The 20,798-nt window shown below is 49.4% G+C and overlaps 1 protein-coding gene across 6 annotated transcripts in view; it reads left to right on the forward strand.

The window, feature by feature from the left end:
• The window catches only part of Nipal3 (NIPA like domain containing 3), a 42,086-nt gene that overhangs the window by 16,902 nt on the left and 4,386 nt on the right, over positions 1–20,798 (forward strand). For 3 of the 6 annotated variants that reach the window (XM_021232684.2, XM_021232682.2, XM_021232683.2), the window contains exons 5-12: positions 1,218–1,277; positions 5,928–6,073; positions 8,930–9,026; positions 9,757–9,801; positions 11,868–12,003; positions 13,756–13,844; positions 15,129–15,192; positions 16,707–16,801. In XM_021232684.2, coding sequence (XP_021088343.1) covers positions 1,218–1,277; positions 5,928–6,073; positions 8,930–9,026; positions 9,757–9,801; positions 11,868–12,003; positions 13,756–13,844; positions 15,129–15,192; positions 16,707–16,801 — 732 coding nt within the window. Of the gene's footprint in view, positions 1–1,217; positions 1,278–5,927; positions 6,074–8,929; positions 9,027–9,756; positions 9,802–11,867; positions 12,004–13,755; positions 13,845–15,128; positions 15,193–16,706; positions 16,802–18,140; positions 18,365–18,388; positions 18,421–20,798 lie in introns of those variants that run through there. The other 3 variants (XM_021232685.2, XM_040756365.1, XM_005079604.4) reach the window with 3 other exon arrangements.

The following is a 20,798-nucleotide window of genomic DNA, read 5'->3' on the forward strand; positions in this document are numbered from 1 at the left end:
CCTACAACTAAAGAGGTAATAGTTTTCAGTGGGGTTTGTGGGCTGATTCTGGGGTGGGGAGGTGAGAAGAGGAGAGGAGGTAGAGGTAGAGTGACCACTGAGACTGGAGAGGAGGTAGAGATAGACTGACCACTGAGACTGGAGAGGAGGTGGAGATAGACTGACCACTGAGACTGGAGAGGAGGTGGAGGTAGAGTGACCACTGAGACTGGAGAGGAGGTGGAGATAGAGTGACCACTGAGACTGGAGAGGAGGTGGAGATAGAGTGACCACTGAGACTGGGGGGGAGGTGGAGATAGAGTGACCACTGAGACTGGAGAGGAGGTGGAGATAGAGTGACCACTGAGACTGGAGAGGAGGTGGAGATAGAGTGACCACTGAGACTGGAGAGGAGGTGGAGATAGAGTGACCACTGAGACTGGAGAGGAGGTGGAGATAGAGTGACCACTGAGACTGGAGAGGAGGTGGAGATAGAGTGACCACTGAGACTGGGGGGGAGGTGGAGATAGAGTGACCACTGAGACTGGAGAGGAGGTGGAGATAGAGTGACCACTGAGACTGGAGAGGAAGGGCCCCTCCCTCCAAGTGCTGTGTGGTATAAATGTATTTGCCCTTCTGTGGCCATGTTCAAGCCACCCGTGGCCACCTGAATATATGACAGCAAGGTGTTGCAGCCAGACCCAGAACACATCTCACAGAATAGAAGACTGTCACTCAGGAAGTAACCTTCCCTGAGTCTCACAACCAGGAGAGTCAGAGCTGGGCTAGTATTGGAGTCATTCATGGTAGTTTCCAGCCCTGTCCGTTAGATGGGTCTCAGAAGTGTAAGCAAAGCTGTGACCCTGCAATAGTCAGGGAGGGACAAGCTCCATGTGGGATACAATAGAAGAAAAGCTCCCGCCCGCACAGTTCTGAGTTATCAACCGTAGCTCCCACCTCTAAGGTTGAGCATCTGAAAATCACACATGTAATTTCCCTCACACAGTGGGCACTCAGGGCCTAGGGCTCAGGCTTATGAGAAATCCCACAGAAGGCTCTAAAGGTCTCCTCTCCCAAATGGGAGTGGCTGAGGCTGAAGGAGACCAAACTCTAAAGATCTCTGGGGACACATGCAAAAAGCTCCCTGCAAATGAGCTACCCAGAGGGCGAGGGCGGGTGAGCTACCCCTCTGCCTGGCAGCAACCTCACTCCTCTTCTCTGTGCTTGGCTTCTTCCAGCGAGTGCCATCATCGGAATCATATTCATCAAAGAAAAATGGAAACCTAAGGACTTTGTGAGTAAGTCTCTGATAGAACCAGCCCGTCCCCACGGGCAGCCCCTCTAGCTCCCCCCCTTGGGCATCCCCTCCAATCCGCCCCCAGGGAAGCCCCTCCACCTCCCATTCCCCTTTGGGTTCCTTGTTCCTGGGAGTGAATGTTAAGTGCTCCAAGCCTGGCTATGTATCAGAATTGTCGGTGGCCCTGCTGAAGATTAGCCTTCCTTCATTCCCTTCAGCCAGTACCAATCGAGCCTCTGTTGTTGGGATTTGTGAAAACACAACTTCCCTGACTGAGTCTTAAAGCCACGGGAGTCAAACCTAGGAAGCCAGCAAGTCTGCTTCACTATGAATAAAGGCTGAATTTGAGTTTGCAGCCCAGTGAACCTGCTCACAGTCCTCCAAAAGATCCCCCAGCTCAGCTAGACCTGGGCCCAGTCCCCTCATCCCAAGGAAACATCTGGGTTTACAGAGTTAAGGTATTGGCCTAGAAATACTGTCTCACATCATTTAGAAGCACAGAAGGGAGAAAAAAGATGCAAGTCCCCATGTTGAGTTTTTTTATAGATAATTCTAACCAACTGAGAAACGTGGACACGTAGATCAAGGGTCTTCAGGGTTACGTTAATCTCAGTCCCTCCATTGGAAACCAGTAGAGTGGGAAGAAGCGTTCCACCTAAGTCACTCTGTGTTGTAGGATGTGGCAGCAGAAAGATGGGGGGGTGCTGCTCTCATGGAGACTGTAGTCTAATGTGAGTACAGTGTATGCTAGACGGTTACAGTAAGCAAGTGAACAACTAAATAATTTTAGGTCACAGTAAGTACTTCAGAGTAAATATAACGCTTCTTACCTGGGGGCCTAAGGGAGACACCGTGCCCAGCCTGAAGGTGTGCTCTTCAGTCCTAACCTCAGATGACACTAGAATGCTATACCAGGTGTTTGGACAGGGTGTGCCACCCAGAGAGAGCAGCAGGTGCAAATGCCCTGGGGCAGGAATAAATTTCCTGCTTGGGGCATTAGTGGCTGGCCAGAGGGTGGGAAACTCCAGAGGCGTGGAGGGCCGTACACCGTCAGGCCTTATAAGCCATGCTAAAGGAGTTGGCGCAGGAGTGACATGATGACTGGGATTGGCAGTGTGGCTCAGGCATTGACAGCATTGTCACATTCCCCGGAGTGAAGTGTATACTAATGTCGGAGACTTAGAAATGGAACTGACTAGGGAGTAAAGAATGGAGAGGCCGCGGGGGGTCAGAGATGAGACTAGGGGAGTAGGAGGGGGTGGGAGGCAGTTAGATGCGTGCTTCAGTAAGTGCAGTGCAGTCAAATATCCATTCAGTGTCTAGGCCAGCGGTTCTCAACCTTCCTAGTGCTGCAACCCTTTAATAAAGTTCTCATATTGTAGTGACCCCCAGCCATACAATTATTTCATTGCTACTTCATAACTGTCATTTTGCTACTGTTATGAATCACAATGTAAATGTCTGATATGCAGCATATCTGGTATGCGACCCTGTGAAGGGGTCACTCTTCCCCAGGGCCATGACCCATAAGTTGAGAACCACCCGTCTAGGCAGTAGGGCTGAGGTGCTCATTACAGAACTCTCCCAGCTTCCCTGTGTGTCTAAAGTCTTTTACATAGAAATTTACAGGAAGGAAACTGCCAAAGTGTTGGGATTGCTGGAGTGAACAGCCAGAGTGAGCCCTGCCTCAGCAGCTGTGTAGACCAAAGCTCTTAGCACACAGCTGGCCATGCCCAGGATAGCCCTTCCCTGCTGGACCTTCCCGCTAGAGTATGACAGGACACCAGGGAAGATGCACAGGGCTCTTGCTCTCCACTCTGTCCTGGGTCCTGATGCTGGTCCCTGGCAGGCCTCTGGGCAGAGTAACAACAGCATTGAGTCTGTTCCTTCCAAGTAGATTAAGTAGCTGGTTGGAAAAGGACAAATTCATTCTTAAAAGTTGCCTGTTGGACTGTGAAGTCTGCTTGGGGAGTTTCTGTAATCTGATTTCTCTTTGAACCACTAGCTCCCAAATAACAACATGGAGACTTATTATTAATTATGAAAACTCTGCCTTAGCTTAGGCTTGTCCCACCAGCTCTTACAACTTAAATGAGCCCACATTTTTATTAATCTACATTCTACCACTTGGATTTTACCTCTCTCCCATTCTGTGTGCTCTTCTTTTTCCACATTTCTATGGCATTTTTCAAGCCTAGATTCCTCCTCCTCCTCTCCCTCCCTCTCCCTGGAAATCCTGCCTATCTCTCCTGCCTAGCTATTGGCCATTTAGCTTTTTATTAAACCAATTAGAAGGTACCTTAGGCAGAAACACATCTTTGTACTGTATTCAAAATATTTAAACAAATATTCCACAAGTTTTATTTCCTTTTCAGCTTCCCCATAACAGGATTCTAGGTTTGGAACTTCCCTGTAAAGTGCACATTAGAACCACAGCGCAGGGGTGAGGGGTTGGAGGTTATGGTTCATTGGGAGAATTTGTCCAGTGATCACGGTTCTGGGTTCCACTCCCAGTACTAAAACAACAAAAAGTGAAATAGCCCAATGGTTACAAAACAGTAAGTGTTAGCAAGAATACAAACAGAACCCTTACACGGTACTGATGGGAGTGTAAATTGTTACAGGCACTTTTGGAGAACTGTGTAACTACCAAACCAAACATCACCTATCTGGTGGTCCAGTTGTACACAGGCAGGAATGTCCACAGCAACACAATCTATACAACCCCAGGCAGCAAACACATGCCCAGCAGCAGGACAGTGGATGCTCGGGTCACTTTCACACAGGCTACAGCTGGGCTGTAAGAATGAATGAACCCGAGCCGGGCGGTGGTGGCGCACGCCTTTAATCCCAGCACTCGGGAGGCAGAGGCAGGTGGATCTCTGTGAGTTCGAGGCCAGGCTGGACCGACAGCCTCCAAAGCAATACAGAGAAACCCTGTCTCAAAAAAAACAAACAAAAAAAGAATGAATGAACCCAGTTGGCACAGGATGCAGACCAACCTCACAAACACCATGCTGAATGACCAAAGGAACCCAAAGTCAGGTCCATAAAGAACCAAAGCAGTTGACACTCTCAGTGTTGCTCAAAGTCAGGGCCATGCCACCATGTAGTCAGCTCTGGGAATGGAGTTGGGGCCCTCCTGATGTCTCCTTTCCTGTCTTGGGTGCTGGGGGGACGTGGGCACTGTGCCCCAACTCAGTGTGAGAGTTCATCTAGCACTTCCTGTGCATGTCAACCTTCACTCGAGTTTTGTTAAGGTTTCTGTTTGGTTGGTTTTTGGCTTTTTTGAGACAGGGTTTCTCTGTGTAACCCTGGCTGTCCTGGATCTCACTCTGTAGACCAGGCTGGCCTATAACTCAGAGATCTGCCTGCCTCTGCCTCCCAATTGCTGGGATTAAAAGTGTGCACTTGTTAAGCTTCTTAGAATAACATTTAAGGGAGTGAATGTATACAAAATACATGATAAGCATATATGAAGATACCATGATGAACTCTCCCCCAGTAGCATTATAGGCATGATGTCTTATACCTATGATTTCATGCAGGTAGCATACAAATGCACATACATGCAAATAAATAAAATAGATCTTTAAAAAAAACTGGACTGGAAAAAATGGCTCAGTGGTTAAGAGTACTGACTGCTCTTGAAGAGGACCTGGGTATGGTTCTCAGCACCTACATGGCAGCTCACAGCCACCTGTAACTCCATGCAGGCAAAACACCAGTACAAATAAAATAAAATTTTAAAAGGTTTTGTAGAAAATTAAATCGAGTAAGTAAACAACAAATTACACACACACACACACATACACACACTGAGGGGACCTAGAGAGATGGCTCAGTGGTTAAGAGCACTTGGTGTTCTTGCAGAGGACCTAGGTTGAATCCCCAGTACCCACATGGTGAACCACAATTGTCTATAACTCCAGTTCCAAGAGATCTGATGCCTCTGACCTCCAAAAGCACCAGGTACTCCTTGGTGCACATACATGCAGGCATATCACTCATACACAAAAATATTCAAATAATCCTTAAAAGAAGCATTAAGGAATGTTACTCTTTTGAAGTAAAGAACAACCAAAAGTATAAGCAGTGCCAGGTGCCTGTCACAGACTGTTGGGTAAGCAGTGCCAGGGGCCTGTCACAGACGGCTGGGTCTCTGTTGCTGAGATCAAAAGCAAGTTGGGGAGCAAGAGGCCGGTTTGACTGACACTTCCACATCACTGTCCATCACTGAAGGGAGTCAGGACAGGAACTCAGACAGGGCAGGAACCCAGAGGCAGGAGCTGATGCAGAGGCCATGGAGGAGTGCTGCTTATTGGCTTGCTCCTGGCTCGCTCCCCATGGCTTTCTCAGCCTGCTTTCTTACAGAACCCAGGACTTTCCCAGGGGTGGCCCCTCCCACAATGGACTGTCCCCCTCTCCAACAATCACTAATTTTAAAAATGCCCTACAGGTTTTCCTGCCACCTGACCTTAAGGAGGCATTTTGTCAATTGAGGTTCCCTCATCTCAGATGACTCTAGCTTGGGTCAGGTTGACATAAAACTAGCCAAGGCACAGGCAAAGGCTGAGCTGACTCACCAAGGACCCCCTATGCACCTGGCTCATGCCCTGAACCCCTGACCATTCCTCCTCCTTCCCCACAGGGCGCTATGTCTTGTCCTTTGTTGGATGTGGTCTGGCCATCGTGGGCACCTACCTGCTAGTGACATTTGCACCCAATAGTCACGAGAAAATGACAGGCGAGAACATCGCCAGGCACCTCGTGAGCTGGCCTTTTCTCCTGTACATGGTAAGTGAAAGTCCTACCCTTCTGCTGGGTAAGCTGCAAAAGGGTCAGGTCCCAGTCGCTGAACTGCAAAGTCAGCAGTTGGGACCACTGAGGCACGGGGTGACCACTGAGCTTGCAGGCATGCCGGGTTCAGATGGCATCCAAATCCATCCACGGTACACCGCCAGTCTTGGGTCTTCACAGCCTGTGTCTATAAAGGGCAGGTGGCAAAGCAGAAATTCTGGGTAGTTGTCCCTGGGAGATGAAATTATGATATAGATTCTTATTTCCACATCATCTCTCTGTCTCCAATGTTTTAACATCATGCATCTAATTTTATTTTTATTTTTGTGGCATTAGAGATGAAACCTAGGCTTTCACATATACTAGGCAAGTTTTCCCACTGAGCCACACCCTGGCCCTCTTTTTACTTCTTAAATTTTGAACCAGGAGCTCAATAAGTTTCCCAGGCTACCCTTGAACTCTGTGTAACCCAGGCTGGCCTTGAGGTCTTCCCTGCTCCAGCTTCTCGTGTAGCTGAAACAGCAGGCCCATGTCAGTAGATCTAGTTTTTAAAGTTTTTACAGTAATGTGTGAGCATGGGAGAGCTCACACAAAAGAAAAAAAAGAAAACAGCCTTGGTGCTCGCACAGCTCTGCTGTGGGCTGGCCTTATGCTGACACAGTGCAAAATGGGTTTATGAACTACACATTCTCTCAATGCTTTAGGCTGTTTTCCTCCCGATCTCATGGATGGAGAGGCTGAAATTCTGAGTGGGTCAGAACACCTTTTTGCCTCAGATGGCCCAGAATACAGAGGATGGGATCCTGGGAGGCTAGGGTTATATCTGTTGCCTCCAGCCACCCCCTAACAGAAACATTTTTAGCTGAGTCTATCCCCAAAATGGACTTCTCACTCAGAGAGAACAGGCTTCAGTTCCTGTGTGTGCTGTGTGGCCTCAGACAAGTTTCATTCCTTATCTGTGACATAGCAAAGTGACTAGACTTGGAGTTGTTGGGGTGCAGCATGAGGCTGTGAATAAGTCACCTAAGTATAGAAGATGCTCTGTGGAGGGCTCAGTGGCTTCACCAGGACTGACATGAGACAGTGCCACTGTCTGAAAGAATTGAACCAAACTCAAGGAACACATGTCTAGGGGGTTCCCTACATGCTGGAAATTGTGGATATGGAAGGTCACTGAGCTCATCTCACAACTCCTGGTCTCTCCTGAGACACCCACACGTGCATGGCCATCTTAGGGTTTAACACCAAGTGCCATGCTAGCATTCACTGGCGAGTCACAACGGGTCATTTCAGGCAGTAGCTGAAAACTGGGGTGCCCCCACCCCAGCACACACAGCTTCAGGAGTGCTACTGAGTCTGAGTACACATGGCGGGGTATCCACCAGTAACCACGTGGATGGCGTGTGACTCCCCCCTAAAGCGTGAGACTCACGTCCAGACTGACGACTGGGTAAGACACACTCCCTGGGAGGGAGAGCAGGACAGAGGACATGGAAGAGCTTGAGTTAGTGGCCTCCGGTTGCAGGGACGTTTTAAGATCTCTCACTTTAAAATGGCTGTTTGTTGATGTTCCCCCATTAGTTTGGGGAATGAACAGACTCCAGTACACGTTTGGGGTTGGCCAGGGGAGCTGAGCCATTATTACATCACAGTTTTCTGTGATAATAGCCTTAGCAATGCTAAGTGCTGGGGCTGGCTTCCTTAGGGGACACACTGTCACTCATCTAGAAACGGTGGGAAGGACATTTTCTCACAATGTGAGCTTAGCATTAGCTACGAGGGGCTTTCTGTTGCTGAAGCAGCTTTTCCATGCAGGTCTCTAGGCCTCCAGCCCCACACAGCATGGTCTTTGGGAAAGGATATGGACCCTTAGGCGGCCCAGGTTCAAATCCTGTTCCTGCCATCGGCTACATGGGCTGTAATAGTCCCCACCTCACAATACTGTGTTGGTGTAAGGAGGTGCATGCAGTGGCCATGCTGGGTGTGGTGTCTGGCCTGTGGGGAGAGTTCACCCAGCATAGCGCTGACTGTTGCCCTGTGAGTGGAGTCATATCCCCACTGAGCAGTGGAGGCGGCAGAGGTTTGGAGATGTTTAGACTTGCCCAGGGTCACACAAGCGATTCAGAGACAGATGCAACTACAGCCTGCGACTCCCAAACTCCACCCGTCTTCCTTTTTTTTTTTTGTTTTGAGACATAGTCTCACCATATAGCCCAGGCTAGACTATACCTCAAAATCCCCCCACCTCTGCTGCCCAAGTGCCAGGATTTCAGGCATGGGTCACCATACCCAGCAATTGCCTTCTTCTTTCTACCCTGGAAGCTGTGCCCACCTGAGGCTTGGTGACAAAGAATGTGTACCTGTGGCTTGACCAAATGGCTCCCTAAGTACCTGGCTCATTTGGGGATGGCATTTTGCTGCTTTTGTTGTTGTTGTTTTGATTTGGTTTGCGTTGTTGTTCCTGGATATAGAACCCCAGTCCTGGAATGTCTCTGAAACGTTCTCTACCATTTGTCTGCACCAGCCACTTTTTACTTTCTTATTTTGAGATAGGACTTAAGTTACCCAGGCTGGCCTTGAACTCACTGTGCAACCAGCCCTGAACTGTCACTTCTCCTACAGCCTCCTCCCAAGTGTGCCACCGGGCCCAACAGTTGCCTTCCTCTTTCTCTACACACACACACACACACACACACACACACACACACACACACACACTCACAAATACACACACACATACATACACACTCACACACACACACACTCACTCACTCACACTGGAGCTTGGTCAGAACAGAGGATGCATGTCGAATTCCTGACTAAATGCATGGTGGTCTCTGATGTCCTCTGCAGCTGGTGGCGATCGTCCTGTTCTGCCTGCTGCTATACTTCTACAAGGAGAAGAATGCCAACAGCATCGTTGTGATTCTCCTCCTGGTGGCCTTGCTTGGTAAGTGGTTTCTGGATGATAGCACTTTGTCACCTCCAGTAGCCCTGCACGTGACTGGTGGCTCTGCATGCAGAAGCTTCACGAGGCCAGCTCAAGGGGGTCACTCCACAGGTGGCCACAGGGAGAGTTCCCTGGCTGACAGAGGTGGATCCTAGCATTTCTCACACTCTGGCTCAAATCTTGAGTCCTCCAAGTGTCCAGAACTGAGGGCCCAAGTGGTCACTCAGAGAGGACCATCTTCAGCAAGAGAAAGGCGAGCAAACACACGGACCACAGCCACGGAAGTGTGCACAGTGACCCCACAGGAGAAGGAAGGAAGTGGGGTAAGCTAGGTGAGGTCAGAGGTCACCTCAGAGCAACCCCTGAGCTGTCCAGCAGTACCCTCAAAGGGCTGTACGGACAGAGAGCAGGAACGGAGCTGGAACAGACAGGTTTTCCTTCCCTAAAGAGGATGGATGCTGAGGGGGGAAAATGCTTTAAGAGGCAAGGATGCTGCTTGTCACCCAGTGTCCAACAGAGCAGGAGCAAGGGCTGTCCGTCTGGTTTCTCTCCTCTACACAACACTCCAAAATGGACAAGGAAAAGCACCAACATTGGAAGATGTAAACAGGCATGGGCAGAGGCACCCACATGTTATCCCCCCATCCCACCTTGGTGAGAACCCCCAAACCACACAGATATGTGTCACTGAAGACAGGCTGGCATTATTTTGAACTACTTTTTAAAACAGCTTTGTTGAGATGGAAGCCCATGCTACGTGATCCATCTGCTCAAGGTAAGCCATTGTGTGGGCTTTGCTATAGTCACAGACTCACACAGCCACAATCTAATTGTAGAAAATCTTCACCCCAAAAATAAGCCCTGTACTGAGAGTACCGGTGACTCCCATCCCCCCTCTTCCAGCCCCGGGCAACAACTAACCTATCTTCTGTGTATGAACATTGTGAACATCTTCTATAACTGGAATTATATCCTAATATGGCTCTTTGTTTATTTGTATTGAGACTGGGTCCCTAGTAGCCCAGACTGACCTTGTGTCGCCATCCTGGAACTTCTCATCCTCCTGCTGGCTCCTCCTAAATGCTAAGATTGCAACGCGCCCCACCCCGTTTAGGCAGCGTGAGGACTGAGCCCAGGGATCTGTGAGTTCTAGGCAAGCCCTCTCTCAACTGAGCTGCATCTACGGCTTACATTTTTTATTCGTGGACAGCTAGCCTTGAACTCTTGATCTTCCTGCCTCAGCCCCCTATGTGCTGGGGTTACCAGCGTATACTACACTCCTGGCCCCGTGAAGCCTTGTTGTAACTGGCTTGTTTGAACATAGCGTCCTTGGGTGTACCCAAGTTGCGGCCAGTCCCCTGTCCCGTTGTGACTTTGAGGTGATTAGGACCTGAGTCATCAACGCCCCCTCCCTTCACGTCCCATCTGCTGTTTGGTGGCATGGACAGTGTGGTGAAGCACGCCTCACTTCAGCAGCTACCGGTGCCTGCAATCTTAGCATTCAGGAGGGGCCAGCAGACCGGAGCAGTGGCCCAGGAAGAAAGCTGGTGAGGTAGAGGAGGAGGCAGAGCCATCCGGTCAGGGCTGCGGCCTCTTCTGTCTCTTTCTCCAGTTGCTTTTCCTAACTCCAGTTTGACGGGGAATGTGACACTTTGCAAGCTGAAGCTACTAGGAGGTCAGCAATGGATCCTCATAGTGAGGTGGCCTTGACAGTCACGGGATGTACAGGAAGAAAACAGAACTTTCACCATTTTCCTTCCATCTTTTAAGTAGTGACATTTCCTGTACATGTTCTATACCATATGTGCATGTGCCCATCATATAAATGCATCGTTACAGAGTTATAATTTTGAAGTAAATAAAGATATGATTTGCATACACGTAAAGGTACATAGCACTAGAGACTTCTTGGAGTAAAGAAATATATGGAAGGAGCTTGAGAGATGACTCAGTCAATAGAGCGCTTGAAAGCCTGGATTTGGATCCCCAGAACCCACATAAAAAGCCAGGTACAGGGTGTGCACCTGTAACCCTGGCACTAGGGAGGCAGAGACAGGAGCATTCCCAGGGTTTACTAGCCAGACAACCTGGCCAAATGGATGAGCTCCATGTTCAGTAAGAATTCTGTCCTAAAAGAGAGACAGAGACAGAGAGACAGAGGGAACCAACAAGTGGAAGATACCCTATGTCAAAAATCTTGTCTCTATATACACTCATTGACACACACATACACACCAAAAACAAAGAGGTTCTTAAAATATTTACTTTTATTTATGTGTATGTGGGGAGCAGATACTCCATGTGTGTTCGATTGTCATGAAGGCCAAAAACGGTGTCACCCCCAGAATCTGGACTTACAGGTGGTTGTGAGCTGCCATGTGGGAGATGGGAATTGAACTCAGGTCCCATAAAAGAGCAGCAAATGTTTTTAACCACTGAGTCATCTCTCCGGCCCCAAAACCCACAGAAAATACATGTGACTGAGTATTATAAAGCCCCAATTCCCGAGTTCTTTGTACACTTATTATCCTGGGATTATCATGAAGCTGGTGCTCAGGGAAATTTTGTGTGTCTGTACAAAGAGCCCACCTCCATGTAGTCTGGGGACATAAACCTGAACTTAGGGTACACACAGTGAGATGACATTTGGAAATAGCTGTGGGCACCTCCTATCCCTCCCTTTGACTTGTCAGCCCAGATCTGGGAGTCCTGGGCAAGGCTGACTTATCCAATAGTGCCATTTTACCACAGGAATTGGTGCCCCTCTGCCCCCAAGTCCTTTGAGGATCTGACACCTTACATTCTCTTGAGGCCACCCACACGCTTGCTTGCTCTCCGCAGGTTCCATGACTGTGGTGACGGTCAAGGCTGTGTCAGGGATGCTGGTGCTGTCCATCCAAGGCAACCTGCAGCTGGACTACCCGATCTTCTACGTGATGTTCGTGTGCATGGTGGCCACTGCTGTCTACCAGGCCACGTGCGTTGCATTTCTTCCACCTCAGGGTCTGGTTCTGTTTGCTTCTGAAGTTGTCGGGGAGCCAGTTTAGCATCAGGGCAGAGATGAGCTCAAAGGGCAGGGGGAAACCCCACACACTCACCCCCCTGCCCCAAGTGCAACTCTGTCTCAAACTATGAGAAACAGCCTCACCTCCCGTCATCTGCCCTGTGGGAACTTGAAGAGAAGCCGTGCAGTCACCTAGGAGGCGTTTGCTTGTCTCCTTAGAGAAACAGGGTTGTCATTTCCTGTGCTTGAGAACTCTGCCCCGGATCCTCACAGAGAAAAGAGTGCATACTCATGTCTGCCGCTGAGTATGGGTGATATGAAGCTTTGCAGTCCTGAGAGTAGGCTTCAGTCCTGCCCCCCTCTGAGTCCTAGAGCCCCCCTGCCAGGGGACGGGGAGGGAGTGGCACTCCATGAATAGGGTAGGTGATGACCCGAATCAGTCAGCCAGAAAGATTCAAAATGGCGGGTGAGGCTGAGCCACCCTGAAGGTCAGGTTCCTAGGTCTAGCCTGGGCTCAGCACCCACCAGCCACCTGACCTTGAGGGCCATAGCAGCAGCAGCTGCTGCTGATGGGAGCCCCCATCTTCGGTTCACCCATGCTCACAGCACCCTCTGGGGGGAGGGCGGGCTGGACATGGAGATGGTACTGTCTGTCCCATGTTGGGAGGTGGAGGGAAATCATAGCTAGGACGTGATAGTTCCAGAGCTGAACCTAGGCACCAGGCTCCCAATCTGGGCCCCTCTGCATCTGCTCCGCCGAGTCCCCCTGAGCTCTCTGGGGTTTAGCTTCACTCTCTGCAGCTGAGACCCATAGGTCTGCCTGAAGTGCCCCAGCTTGGTGTCCACACACGTCATCGGCTTTGTCACTACTATCCTTTTAACTGTCAGGACATGATAGCCCTCCCAAGGGGAACCCTAACCAAGTATACAGGTTCTGTACTGAGAGATCAGGGTCACACGGACAACCAGGGACTCCTGCTACTTCTTAGAAACCTCTGATCTCCCAGTCAGGACCCAGCACCCAGAGCCACAGTCCACCCCACAGCGCTCAGGGACACAGCCCATGCACAGATGGTTAGCTTAGTGGTTAGTGTACCTGTGGGCAACTGTGCAATGCTGACTTCGATGTCAACAGAGAATCAGACAAAGGATCGGTTCCCACATGAAGGTGGTGTCTACCACAGACAGGTTAGGAGCGATATCAACTTCCCCTTTCTCCTGTTCATTGCAGTAACCACTAAAATATGCTCCTAATGTTTTAAAAATTACAACATTAGCCGGGCGGTGGTGGCGCACGCCTTTAATCCCAGCACTCGGGAGGCAGAGGCAGGCAGATCTCTGTGAGTTCGAGGCCAGGCTGGACCGACAGCCTCCAAAGCAATACAGAGAAACCCTGTCTCGTAAAAAAACAAACAAAAAAAATTACAACATTGGGCTAGATGTGACAAGCCCCATGAAAGTGTCCTGGGATGTGTGTGGACCCAGTGAAATGGGGGTCAGGGGTGAGGAGACGGGCGTGGCCATGGCCAGAGTCACACAGTCAGAGGCAAGCTGCAGACGGGCCTCAGTCTGTGGGCCAATCTCAGACCCCAAATCTTGGGATGCATGCCACCCTGTGTAGGGAGAGGCCATTCTTACAGGTCTAGAAACCCCTATGCCTTGTCTTACACCCCAAGTTCCACTGTTAGCTCGCAGCCCCCTGACCCAGGTACCTGTGTGTTGCAGGTTTTTGAGTCAAGCCTCTCAGATCTATGACTCCTCCTTGATTGCCAGCGTAGGCTACATCCTGTCCACCACAGCAGCCATCACAGCAGGTGAGAGCAGCCCTTCATTGTCTGTTTCCTGCCCAGGCATTGTCCCTGGGTGGGGTGGGGGTGGGATCTACCTCTCACCTGACTCTACTTTGTGAATCTGTGTGCCGTGATTCTTCCCGCCAGCCTGGTCCCGGTGCTGCGTCCACCCCAAATAACACAGAGACCCTGTTAGTTACAGTGTTGTCGGCCAATGCCCAGGGCTTCTCATTGGCTAGTTCTGTCTTAAGTATTAGCCCATGACTACTAATATATATTTCTATAAGGACTTATCTTTCCCGGGACGGCATCCTGACATGTCCTATCTTCCCTGGGATCACATGGAGACTCCTTACCCTTGACTACATTTTCCAGAACCCTCTTCAAATCCTAGTCCCACCTATCTTGATTCCCTATTGACCAACAGTGCTTTGTTAACAAACCAGTAGGACGACATATACACAGAAGGACTCCCCCATCAGATCTGCCTGTGGGTTTTATGGAGGCTGTTGGATTTAGAGATGGAGGCTTGCATTCCAGTAAACATATGCCAACTTTGTGGCTCAGGGAATAATCACTTACTTTCTCTGAGCTGTAGTTTTACATTCCTAACAACACTTCCTCTCTAGAATTGCAATATGTATAAGCCAAACCTCCCCTGTTCCTCCTGCTCATGGGTCCTGGGCAGGGGATTCTTCAACTGATTTGGTCATTTGGGTTAGGATGTGGTTCAGTTGTTAGAATTCTGGCCTAGTATGCACAGAACCCTGGGTCCCATGCTCCATGCTGCATTAACCAGGTCTGGCTCTCCGTACTCGTCATTCCAGTACTTGGGAGATGGAAGAAGGAGCATAAGAAGTTCAAAGTCATTTTTGGCTACATAAGGAGTTTGAGGCCAGCTTGGTCTACATGAGACTCTGTCAAAAATAGTGGGTGAGGGGAGAGATGAAGGAAGGAACAAACAAACCAGGGATGGTGGCTTGTGCCTGTAATCCCAGCACTTGGGAAACTGAGGCAGGAAAATTATCATGACCTGTGGTTAATGACAGGAGATGGGAATTGAAGTATGTATGAGAACTTTGCTGTTTGGATCAGTGTAGTATCATCCCAAAAGTTTGTTTGTTTGAATATGGGGATATAAGGAGCCCAAGAGGGCAGTTGGAGGAGACTCTCTGCCTTCACACATGTTAGTCCTAGTGTTCTTGGTCACTTTGGTACCTTGCAAAGAAGAGCAAATAGCAAGAGCCTACCCGGGGTGGGCAGGTCAGGAAGTGGTCATGATCTCTTCTCTCCCTTGCTGCTGCACAGGTGCAATCTTCTACTTGGACTTCCTGGGGGAAGAAGCTCTGCATATCTGTATGTTTGCACTGGGGTAAGTCATACCTCATCTAGTCAGGCCCTGCCCCTGCCCACTGCTTCAGCCTTGGTCCCTGAGTTGGGAAAGCTGCTAGCCGGAGGGTGCTGGATGGCCTCAAAAATGAGAAACTTGCTCCCTCAAAGGCCTGCAGCCTTCTTTCGTCTTGTCATTTCTCGTAAATATAACTTGCAGGGAGAGAAGCCAGGAGGTAGAGACTCTGGGCATGGTGGCCATGAAGAGAAGAGGCACCGAGGTCCTCCCAGGAACTGGGTTGGGGCACATTTGGTACAGTTCCTGCCTGGCATGCTCAAAACACTGGGTTCCATCCCCATCACCAAATGAAACCAGGCATTGTGGCACACATTTCTATTCCCATCACTCAGAAGATAGAACTTACCCACAGAACCTTCTAGAGCAGCAATTCTCAACCTGTGGGTCACGACCCCTTTCCCAGGGGTCAAATATCAGATCTCCAGTATACCAGATATTTACATTACGAGTCACAATAGTAGCAAAATTACAGTTCTGAAGCAGCAACAAAATAATTTTACGATTGGGGTCCCCCCAACATGAGGAACTGTATTACAGGGTCACGGCATTAGGAAGGTGGAGAACCACTGCTCTAAAGGGATAGAAATCTTTTGGTCTTGACCTGGGAGATAAACATACACACAGGTTAATGTAAACAAACCGTTCATCTTTCTTCCTGGGATTTATGCATTACTGCCTGTAAATTGCACCTTGATTTTTAAGAAACTGCTTGTTTACATAAACTGAAAGAAAAGAAAAGCCGAGTGGGGTCACACACACCTTTAATCCTGGCTCTGGGGGTGGCAACAGAGACAGAGAGAGCACTTGAAGAATAGCCAGCTCCTGAGCGAGTTGGACTAGGAGACACAGGGACTTCCTAGTATTTGTTCATTTCATTTTGCTAGACCTTTATACCAACTGAATTCAGATCATGAAGATTTCTTTTTTTAGAGCCGGGAAGTGGTGGCACATGCCTTTAATCCCAGCACTAGGGAGACAGGCAAGTTTGAGGCTAGCCTCATCTACAGAGCGAGTTCCAGGACAGAGAAGGTTACACAAAGAAACCCCATATCAAAAAAACAAAAAATATGCTCGGGGGCACGGGAGAAGGGGAGAGAGGGGGAACTGGGGTTGGTATGTAAAATGAAAAATAAATTTGTAGAAAAAATAATATTTGTAAACAAAAATAAAATATAAAACATGTTTAGTTTTAAAAATATGGCTTTTTAAAAGGCATGCTTTTGAGAACACTGGCCGTAGGGGAGTGAACGAGCCACATGCTGCAAGCATTTTCCTTGAAGAGTCTAGACAACCCTGAACCCAGTTTATAGAGACTGTGGGTGTGTGGCCCCTGCCCTCTGTAGGCTGTTCCTTGCTGGTTGCAAGCCCCATGTTCTCAGCCTTCCCTTTAGCTGGCCCTTTGCCACTTGCCCTTGAGTCCCCTTCCTCATGGTTGCTCCTGGTCTCATTTCTCCCCCTCTCGTGTCTCCTGTCTTCAGGTGCCTCATCGCCTTCTTAGGTGTGTTCTTAATCACGAGAAACAGAAAGAAGGCCATTCCATTTGAGCCCTATATTTCCATGGACGCCATGCCAGGTAACAATGTCCCTTCCCGAACACCCGTGCCCTGCTGGCTGCCCCTGTAGAGTGACTGCTACTTGGTGTTGGAAATGCAGTGCAGATTAGGTGTGCTGTGATGTGAGTTCTGGCCCTGTTTTTTGTTGGTTTGTATGGCTTTTAATCTCTCCTTTCAAACGAGGAGGTGATGGCTGAGGCACCTCGGTCAGCCTTGAGAACCCCTTGCCAGTTCTTAGGTCTTTCAAAACCCCCGACTTACACCATATGTGGTTCCAATCAGCGGTACCAGGCCCCAAGCCTGCAAACAGAGACAGAGTGATCACAGAGAGGAAGAAAGATAACATGAATGAATCCAGCGCTATAACCTTGATCCTGCACCTTCGTACTTCCCCGGGGAACTGAGGGCTTGCACTGAGAACACAAGCTCAAATCATGTTTAGCCCTGAATACACTTAGCAGTCAGCCAAACACAAGGTGATAGGGATGAGTGGGGCTTGTGAGCTAGGAAAACTGAGTGGGACACTTAAGACTAGATTAGCCTGGGCTAGATTAGCTGATATAAATTCTTCAGGCTGCTAATGCCCACTAACATTACCACTTGAACCCAAAAGCCATCTTTATATTAAGTATATAAGATGGGACTCTCTCTGCCACCTTTACCGGGGCATCCCCCAACAAGACAACGATACCCGTAGGTTAGTGAAGAGCACAGACATAAGCCAACTCCGGAGACAGTTTCAGGAACAGCATCTGCTTCATTGCACGTGAGCATCCACTTATTCAGTGGAAGCCTGCTATGACTGCTCAGCGCATTACCTCGGATTGGACAGTGAACGCTCACACCACCAGGGGCTCTATGCAGATTAAAGATGACGTGGGGAGTGCAGACTCGTCGCCAGGCCAGCTACCGGTGACTCGCGCTACTTCAGAATTCAGTGTTCTGACTTTAGGAGTGTTCTTATTTAGAAGTGCAGTGTGCCTGGTATGCTGACCACCAGGTCATCCTGCATTTTCTGTAACATTTTCCACAGCCTCATCACCCATTCTCCAGTCACATAATCTGTGAGCAAAGCATGAACACATATGTCAGCCACATAAAACACTCCCTCATCGAGAGCAGCTCTTAAACTTTTGTAGTGGCATGCACCTATAATCCCAACATTTGGGAGGTTGAGGCAGGAAGATCATGAGTTCGAGACCAGCCTGGTCTACATGGCAGCACGGCCTAACTGTTAGGTTTTGATGCCCTGACCCAAGTGTGTTCTCAGGACTGATTGATGTGTTCCCGTGTCGAGTGGCCCCAGCTGGATCCGCTTACTGGTTTGTTTGTCTGTTTGTTTTATCTTGCTCTACTAAGCTGCCATCTGCCCTGCTTGCTGTGGCCAGCCTGCCTGAGTAGGAATAGAGAAAGAACCCCATGTCAGCATTTTCATTTGACCCGACTCAGCCACGCGTGGATAATCGCAGAGTGGCTGAGTGGGGCTGAGGTTTCTCCTGGCAGCTCAGGGCTCGGGCTGTAAGTGCGTGGACTGTGTTAACGTCGATCCTGGCTGCTCAGATGCCTCTTCTGCTTACTTCCTTGTTTCTCGGCTGTGTTCCGGATAGATGAGGGCGCTGGATAGCTGAATCCCAGATAGGTGAGGTGTCAACTCTGTGTGCGAGTATGTGTATGTCCCCGTGTGTCTGTGTGTTTACAACCTGTGTGTCTGTCCATACACATGTTCCTGTGTACATACATACAGATGTATTTCTCTGATGGGAAGTAGGGTGGCATCAGCTGATCTTAGATACCAGGATTCCATGACCAGTTTGTAGGTGTGGCTCTTGTACCTCATGACCAGTAGGAAATGAGGTGTTGAAGATTGGAGACCCTGTCCTGTTGCAGTTGAGACAAACCCACTGGACTCATAGAGTTCACATGGCCTGATTCAGATGCAAATTCTGCCACCTTCCCCTGTATGACGTGTTGAGGCCTCTCATCCCCACGCATAAACGGGGACCCCTCATCTCTGGGTTATGGGGTGCATGTTTGTCAAGGCTTTGACACAGTGCCTAGGATGTAGCAGATGCCTGATTACCTTTGCTTCCATTTTTCTTTTAAAAACTTTGAAGTTTGGGAGTTGGATAGATGGCTCAGTGCATAAAATGTTTGCTATGCAAGTATGAGAACCCACATACAGATCCCCAGCACCCACACCCATAAAAGCCCAGCCCAGCAGCAGGTATCTGTAGTATTAGTGCTGGAAGGGGCAATATAACTAGTCAGTGAGCTCAAGGTGAAAGACCCTGGCTCAAAAAGTCTAGAGCAGAGAGTGGTCAAGGAAGACACAGCACCAACCTCCAGCCTCCTCATGCACACACACATGCACATGGGCACACGCACACTCACGCAGCACACTCATGCATCCACACACATGCGCACACACACACACTCAGTGTTTCAGCACTTGACTGGCCCGCTCATCAATAGAGGCACTTCTCCAGTCACTTGGCTTCTCTGGTCATGTGATCTGGCCTTTGACTGTCTGGTTTGATGTCTTCAGATTCCAGGACTTCAGGAAGCATCACAGTTGGAGGGCCTTTCCTAGATGGATGAAGAGAAAGCAGCCCTGGCCATCAGGATCAATGGGGCCTCCACTGGTTCTGTTGTCCTTGGCCTGATAGAAACCATGTCTCAGAGTAACCTCAGTAGAGCCATGCTCATCTGCATGGGTGTGTACATAGACAGGAACACTCTGTTACCATGTCTGAACACAGACCCAGCATGAACATTGTCCAAACCACAGAGAGCAGAGGTGCTGCTCCTAACCCGGCTTGAGTGCCCGTCAGTACTGACTAATACCACAGCCTGGGCCCTGTCCAGTCTTCTAAAAGAGAATCAGTAAGGTCCTCAGGGACAGGAGTACCCCATTTCCTAACAGTGTCAAATCCTGAACCCTCCTCAGGCCCCCCAACCCAAACCTAAAACCCCTAATCAATACCCCTAACACTCCATGTTCTACGGTACAAATCCATACCCATCACATCTTGAGGACTGATGGCATAAGGCTGGAGGCACTGACACAATTCAAAGCTATGCAGTGCTCAGTAAACCAACTCTCCTCTGAGCAGTAGACGCCCTTACCTCCCCAGCCACACCCATGGGCCCCAAACCATAGACTTTTTCTTTTAAAGATAGGGTCTTGTGTAGTCCAGGCTAGCCACAGGCTCTCTATATGACAGAGGATTGCCTTGAACTTGTAAACCTCCTGCTTCTGCGTCCCAAATGCTAGAACTATGGGCGTGTGCTGTCATGCCCAATTTTATGTATGTGGTGCTTGGGGTCCAGACCACAGCTTTGTGTATGCTAGGCAAGCAGGCATGCACTCAAGCAGGCATGCACTCAAGCAGGCATGCACTCAAGCAGGCATGCACTCAAGCAGGCATGCACTCAAGCAGGCATGCACTCAAGCAGGCATGCACTCAAGCAGGCATGCACTCAAGCAGGCATGCACTCAAGCAGGCATGCACTCAAGCAGGCATGCACTCAAGCAGGCATGCACTCAAGCAGGCATGCACTCAAGCAGGCATGCACTCAAGCAGGCATGCACTCAAGCAGGCATGTACTCTGCTGATGGAGTCTGCACCCAAGCACAGACCATAGGCTCTTAAACTGGTCCTTGAATCAACCATCGATTGTCACGTGGAGGCTAGAGACCTTCCCCAGCTGACTTTAAAGCTGCAGGCTCTCCCACTAGGTCCCAGCTGCTCTTTAGTTGTATGACCTTGGGCATGCTACTGTGTCTTGTGGAACCTGTTTTATTATCCAGGAAGTGGGGGTACTGGTTTATCTCTGTCCTGGGGTTGTTTAGGGATTAAGTTCAGTCTGTAGGGAGGCCGCATACCACTCCAGTTAAGAACAATGCAGACTTTAGAGTTTAGACAGCCTGCGTTCAACCCTGCCCCTGCCTCTCAGCAGCCGTGGCTCTCAGGTTGTTTCTGGTTGTCTCTATCCCTTCTCCATGGCCTTAAGGGT

The sequence above is a fragment of the Mesocricetus auratus genome, unplaced genomic scaffold (assembly GCF_017639785.1).
Source record: "Mesocricetus auratus isolate SY011 unplaced genomic scaffold, BCM_Maur_2.0 Super-Scaffold_100014, whole genome shotgun sequence".
NCBI classification, from domain to species: Eukaryota; Metazoa; Chordata; class Mammalia; order Rodentia; family Cricetidae; genus Mesocricetus; species Mesocricetus auratus.